We start from the raw sequence: 7,016 nt of genomic DNA, 5'->3' as shown, positions 1-7,016 counted from the left end.
GAAGAACTGAACAGAAGGGGTTTTAATCTGACTCACCCTGAAGATGTGAGATTATGATGCACTCGGCCTGTATGCAAAATACTCACAGTGTGTTGAGTTATGAGGACTTATTGTGGAGACTACGTTGAACATCTGTGCTTCTTTTATCTTTTTTTACCTGGAGATATAAAAAAAAGAAATTATGTACAACTAAATATTTAATATTCCTATTCTAATAAAATTATATTTTGCACAATTTTACACAGTAAAAATTTTAATAAATAATTACCTTAACTGGTAAAACCTTAAAAATGTTTTTCAAAAGTAAAAATTTCACTTTAGTTTAGGAGAATTTAGTTAAAAGTACTTTTTTTAAGTGTTACCAATTTAAGTAGTTTTTTAAGTTGATCCAACTTTTCACTTTTACAGTGTAGCTGTAAAAGTAATAAAATGTAAGCAAATGTGTGATGTTGACTGCGTTGTTATAAAAAATGGTAGATTTATGACTAAGGCTTTCTGAAATGAAATGGATAATATGGGATCTCATTAATCCAATATTTGGCCTTACTACTTTATACTAAAATAAATATTTATTGACTTCATTTGATGACGCTTACACGTTTTGTCCAACAAGATCATCTTCACAGACAAAACACAACTTTTATGAATTTACTAGAAATGAAAATTTAACCTAGGCTACAAGCGGAATGGTCTCTCTACATCAACGTCATCACCACCAAACTTCTGACAGCTCTTTCAAACTTTATTAAACACATTTAAAACATGTTCAGTGATAAGGAAAATACTATCTTGTTGGGAATTCTCCCCATGTTGTGTTGTTTTTGAGATCTTCAGGTGTGATGACATTTAAAGTAACAACCCTTTTAAATACACTTTGTGAGGGGCCAGATTTAAAGTCACGAGTGGGAGTATTACTTACATAGTGTTTACATATGTTGTAGAATAAAACCTGAAAATATCTTGTACTTGAGAGTTTAAGAGATATTTAAGGATTTTAACCAAAACCCCATCAAAAAACCCATTGACTTCAGGATGATGGAACCGCATGTGCTAAAATGACAACTCGCTTTAGGTTAGCCTAACCCTTACATCAACTTCACATTCATTACAGCAATATTGCTCCATGTTTGAGTACTTTTACTGTGTTTCTCACTGTAAGTATATCAACACAAAGGCAATATCTGTTGTGTCCTTGGATAGCTCGAGTGTTAATGGAGTATTTATAATGAGTTAAGCTCTTGAGCTGTTTTCATCATCTAATACATCGACACCCAGAGTCTCACACCTTCATCTCCATCAGAGGGGTCAAATCCATAATCAAGACGCCTCCATTGTCTTCATCCCTTCATCTTTTCTCCAAACTAGCTTGCACCACAGCATTGCATTGCTGTTCTGAAATTTCATGTTTGGGGGGTTGAAGAGTTAAATTCACAAAGTGAAACCTCCTTTAGGCCTATTCAACCGCTCCAAACAACATGGCGTTCCTCCTCCAGCAGATGGTTGGGGACAAACTGAAGAACATGACGGGGGGAAAAGATGCTGGAGATGAGAAGAACGGAGGCAAAGAGACGGCGGCGTCTAAAGGAATGAACAGAGAAGAGTTTGAGGAGTATCAGAAACAGCTTATTGAGGAGAAGTGAGTAGATCGCTCGCTGATGGCATCACATGACACATGAACACATTTTACAATACATGCGTGTGACCTGCTGGTGTATTGTGTGCTATTGTAATGTTAACTTGCCTTGGTTATGAAAGCTTAAACTATATAGACAACTTAGAGAGAGATACACAAACTTCTGGCATACAGAATTGCAATCCATCAAATGACAATATATGTGAAATAAATAAATCACCTGGATGTAAGGATTTAGTCAAGGTCATAACAAGATGTCCTCGATCAGTCTGAGATAAAAAAAATAAAACAGAAATAAGAAATCATTTAACTCTATAGTAAAAAAAATCCTATATATCAAAAATGTTTTGACTGGCTATGATTTTAGTAAATAAAAGTGATCAAAACAATATGCATTTACAAAAAGGTAAATTTGACAAACAGATTTATACTGTAACTTACTGTATACAGTGCTGGGGTAAAAGAAATTACCATATATACAATTTCAATATATATTCTGTACTTCTGTCTACCATACACAGGTATTTTCTGACTGTAAGTCATATATATTTTAGTGCATTTCACAAATAAAATGAACATTGTAAGTAGTTATGAATTACAAACTTCTAAACATCTAAAAAAATAACATGAATATAAAACAATGCATAATTGTATCATATGGTAATGGGAAACAAGAAAAAAAGTGTTGGGTTGTTTTAACCCATGGGTGGGTAAAATATGGACAAACTGTTGGTTAAATTGTTAAACGGTTGGAAATGTTAACGTAGAATATATCCATATCTGACCTACCCATGGGTAAAAACAAAAAGAAGGATAATGTAGAGTCTATGACTTGTATACTAGAGAGTTTGCAAGCAACTATTCTTTGTTAAACTGCTTTTAAACCATATAACTTATACAAGAGGTTTTCAAACTTTATGTGTGTGTGGACAACCATTTGTAATCAAGAATTTTCCGCGGACCACCTCATAATTCTCAAAAAAAAAAAAAAAATGTCAACACAAAGTCCTGAATTAATCTGAACCTCTAAATACGCTTACTAGCACTAAAACAGGTCATCACATCAGTACAACAGGTTTGTTAAAAGAAAGTTTACTGCACAAAACGGCTGCCACATATTTTATTTATTTATTTACTCAAGCGCCCGAGGGCATGGTATATTTGAACAACGGCTTCTTTCCATAGCAATGGAGTAGTATGAAATCCATACAGTAACAAGAACACTTGGATATAGTCAACATATCAAAACCTTTGGCGATTTTAGGGGATTATTAATCTTCAGAGTTTTACAAGTGCACTTAACAGCTAATCCGCAAAACAATCCAGAAACGTGAGATCAAGAAACTAACAGGAAATTAAAATAATAACAGGCCTTATTCATTCCATTTATAAACATTTCGTTTCATATAAATTGCTTATAAAGGCTATGAATGAATGAATTCTTTATTACGAACAATTAAAAAATGAATTAAACAAAAGACAGCAACACATGAAATACCCATCAATAAAACAGAATATATAAAAATAAAAACAAGTTGTCAAAAGGAAAAGCCATTGGAGTCCATTTGCCAGATGCCGGCGAAGATTTAATGTTTTCATTGGCCTATTTTAGTAATCACACAATAACTTGACAATTTAATTTAAAATTTATATCAATATAGGCCTACATATTCTTAAAAAAAAAAAATTCATATTTTATTTTGCCTTTACACAGGCCACCTGCAGTACCCTCACGGACCACTGTTTGGGAATGGCCAATTTATACAAATACAATGAATTAAAGTGAAGTATCTCCGCCTGAGAGTAAAACCCTTCCCAAACCCTCCATCCTGATCCATTTTTCAAACTTTAGTTAGTGTGTAATGTTGCTATAATAGCATAAATAATAGCTGTAAAATGATAAAGCTCAAAGTTTACAGCCAGGCGATATATTTTCTTTAACAGAAGTCCCCTTTCAAAGCCTACTGCGAACGGCCGGTTTGGACTACAGCCCTCTATTTCCTGCTTTAATGACGTCAGTAGAACAGTTTTCTGACCAAACTCCGCCCACAGGAATACTAAGCTAAGGGCAAGCTAAGCTGCTGTCCAATCACAACACACTAAACAAACTACAGAATCAGAACTCGTTACGTATTTCTGAAGGAGGGACTTCATAGAACAAGGAAGACATCAGCCTGTTTTGAGGACAGTAAAAACAGTGCTATTGAGATAAGTCAATTGTGTGAAAAATACAGCGTGTTTTTTTTTTACATGTGAAACATGAACACGTGTTATATTGACCACTATAAACACAATAAAAGCTTCAAAAAAGAACGAGACCTTTAAATTGTGACGTAAAGAATCGCATTTCCAGGTCCAAGACTCCACTCACTTCATGAGACTACAATCTGAACAGTCGTTTACGAGCGCTGTTTATTCATATCACACATTTAAGCTATATTTTTATAAACTTGCAGTGAACACTACATTCTTTAATCTCATGACATCCAAGACAACAATACTTTAACAATTCATAAAAGATCATCAGGGATAAAGGCACTGCACTGGGTCAGTGTATATTAGTATAGTTTGTTGTTTGCTTAAGGCATCTGATGGAGTGTTTGGACCCAGAAGTTGTGCTGTGTGATGTCAGACTTGACAAGTGTGTATCAGACAACTTACAAAGCTGAATTTCAGTCCTTGGACAAAAAAATATTTAATATTAAAATTAATTTTTAACCATGAATAATCAAGTTGTTTAAACGAAATAAAGAGACTTAATATATGATCTATTGCAGTTGTGAAAACTGACACCAGGATGTCTCCAAAGAATGAAAGTTTTTAAAGTGAGAAACCGATTACACTCTAAAAAATGTTAGGTTGTTTCAACATGGTTAATTAACAATAACCCAGCAGTTGGGTTAAAACAACCCATTATTTGGGTCATTTTAACCCAGCAATGTGTTCTGTCCAATAGTGACCAAGCCCTGGGTTAAAAATAACCCAACATTTTTTCGAGGGTGTGAAAACCACTCTGACGTCTTGGAAAACAGACTTCACACACTGTTGTGCTTTACACTTAATCTCTTTACATAACACCTGAGAGTGTTACGTCCAAAAACTGGGTCACAAGAGCCCTTATCAGGTCAAATGTCATTGCCCAAGAGTTATTTCAATATGGTGAAATTCTTATGGTGTAAAAGTAACCATGAAAAAATAGCTATAGTGGCAAATATGTTGTTTAATGTATTGGATGGTTGAGGTTTGGTTAATAATTTATAAGCCCTGGCCTTGTTTGACTGTAAATAAAGCCACATGTTCCGTATTGTAACCCTAAACCCTTTTAACCTTCTTAGGCTCTGTCCGGCTGTCAATGTCGGCCATTAACTGGGTTGCCAGGTTTTCCTAGCAAAACCCATCCAATTGCTGACAAAACTATCCCAATCGCGTTTTGTGTGTGGGGGATCCTCCTTTAAAAAAAGCATTCCAGGAAATAAAATCTGCGTTTTGTCAGGGATCATCTTGAATATATACTGTAAAAATAATCCTGTTATGCATGAAACATAATACACATATGATAACAAAAAGAAATGACGATACTTTGTTTACAGATTGTAGCATGTCATTGTAGCCTAAACACATCCCAGATTTATCTCAATTTATGATGATGTTTCATGTTTTGTTATCAGGATAGCGAGAGACAAGGAGTTTGCCACCAGAAAAGCAGAGAGGGCAAACCTGCGAGTGCAGCTACGTGACAAATACAGACTACCAGAGGTAATGTGAATGAATGAGGCCGACGACAACTGAATCCCACTGACAACTGAATTCATAAGTGTGATTTTGAACTGAAGAGGCCACGCCGTCTCATGATGCACAAAACTGTTTTATGATTGTAATTTTAATTGTATAAAACAAACACTGCACTGAACATGTGAGTTAAATGAGTGTGACATGGGAATGAGATGTTTTTGTTCAATGGTTTAGTAAAGAGTTAATTTATTAAATAATGAAATATACATTTGTATCAGTTTTAACATCATCTAATGTTTCTAAGAATATTTATATTTATAGCAAAAATGTATTTTGTAATTTTATATATTTTTAAGTTCATCCTGTATACAAACTGTGGTGAGAAGACACATGCTCCACAATCCTGACTATAACTTATAATACTGAAAATGATCATACAAACAATATTTATTAATAGCCGCGTCTCACGTGTACAGTCTTAACAAAAAAGCATTAACCCTTTACTCTTTCTGTAGCCTATTTTAATGATCCGAATCTGTTTGTTTTCCAATCGACGTTTAACACAACACTGTTTGGAAACACAGAGTGCTCAAGACGATGCCACGGTCCAGATGGCCGGAGATGACCTGGATCTGCCTGAGGAGCTGGCAAAGATGGTGGAGGAAGATGAGGAAGAGGAAGAGATCAACGATTCTTTTATGAGCAAACTACAAAACATGGAGGTGGACTTTGACGCAATAAAGACCAAAGCTCAAAACACAATGACGGAGGTGAAGCAGGCCGCAGAAGAGAAATGTGTAACCATGTGACACTGTAACATGTAAACTGTAATCAATTTTACTGTGCATTACAATTATTGATTAAAATGACTACTGTAAAATACATGAACTGTATACATGGCTGTAGGTTATCTTTTATCTAAAATAGCTCACTGTTCGTAGCACACAGACAAGTACGTGTTAACTGATTAACATGCTTTGTTGGTCTTAGAAACTAGCTTAACTTTAAGGTGTGGTTAACATTTCGCTTCTAAAACTGCACAGAAAAATCAACGTGTAAACAATGTGTCAATGACATGTTGTTTGCGTATAGAATATGTTGTTTAAGTATTAAAATTCTGTCTTTTTTATACGGGGCAGACACACCTGGAAAAAAGCATGTCCCACTTTATAGCACCACCTCGTTCTCTGTATTACATTATAAGTAATGTATTTGCGCGTGCAAAAAAAGTGAAATGTGAACCGCTCCTAAAAATGTCACAGGTATGATCATGCAAATGGAGAGCTGTGTTTTTTCAGGCTATTTACAGGTTGGCATTAACAATAACAATGTAATCAAATAAGATAAAGCATATTTGGCTTTCTATCCAATAGGAGGGCTCAGAGCTCGGAAATTTAGCCCAAACCCAGAGTACTCCCCCCTCCTTACCTAGGATAGATATACCAGCTGAGATGCGGTGATGGGGTGAAGAAGGAATATTGCAAAAACTGTCACGGGACAGAGGTGAGGGATGGCTATATATAGAGACATCTTTGCACTGATTGGTTGGATTACATGACCACGCTTCTCCCGAACATAATAAATAAACGTAATAACATGAAAACACGTTAAGGTTTTAGCGACTTTTATCCTGAAGTCAATGGGTTTTTGG

General features: G+C 35.1%; 1 protein-coding gene across 1 annotated transcript; it reads left to right on the top strand.

The window, feature by feature from the left end:
- Positions 1-1,230: 1,230 nt before the first annotated feature.
- On the top strand, positions 1,231-6,174 carry cplx4c (complexin 4c). Its single transcript, XM_065276908.2, has 3 exons — positions 1,231-1,636; positions 5,302-5,389; positions 5,950-6,174. The coding sequence occupies exons 1-3, from the start codon at positions 1,476-1,478 to the stop codon at positions 6,172-6,174; spliced, it is 474 nt and encodes a 157-aa protein (XP_065132980.1). The 5' UTR covers positions 1,231-1,475.
- The last annotated feature ends 842 nt before the right edge of the window (positions 6,175-7,016 follow it).

This window comes from Paramisgurnus dabryanus, chromosome 6, assembly GCF_030506205.2.
Source record: "Paramisgurnus dabryanus chromosome 6, PD_genome_1.1, whole genome shotgun sequence".
NCBI lineage: Eukaryota > Metazoa > Chordata > Actinopteri > Cypriniformes > Cobitidae > Paramisgurnus > Paramisgurnus dabryanus.
This window is presented reverse-complemented; position numbering and strand designations above follow the sequence as displayed.

What these genes read in the sequence shown, in the direction of transcription:
- cplx4c (XM_065276908.2), top strand. Translation starts at nt 1,476, where the DNA reads ATGGCGTTCCTCCTCCAGCAGATGGTTGGGGACAAACTGAAGAACATG. An exon ending in AAACAGCTTATTGAGGAGAA is followed by an intron (nt 1,637 to 5,301) that starts GTGAGTAGATCG and finishes TTTTGTTATCAG; the next exon opens with GATAGCGAGAGACAAGGAGT. An exon ending in ACAAATACAGACTACCAGAG is followed by an intron (nt 5,390 to 5,949) that starts GTAATGTGAATG and finishes TTGGAAACACAG; the next exon opens with AGTGCTCAAGACGATGCCAC.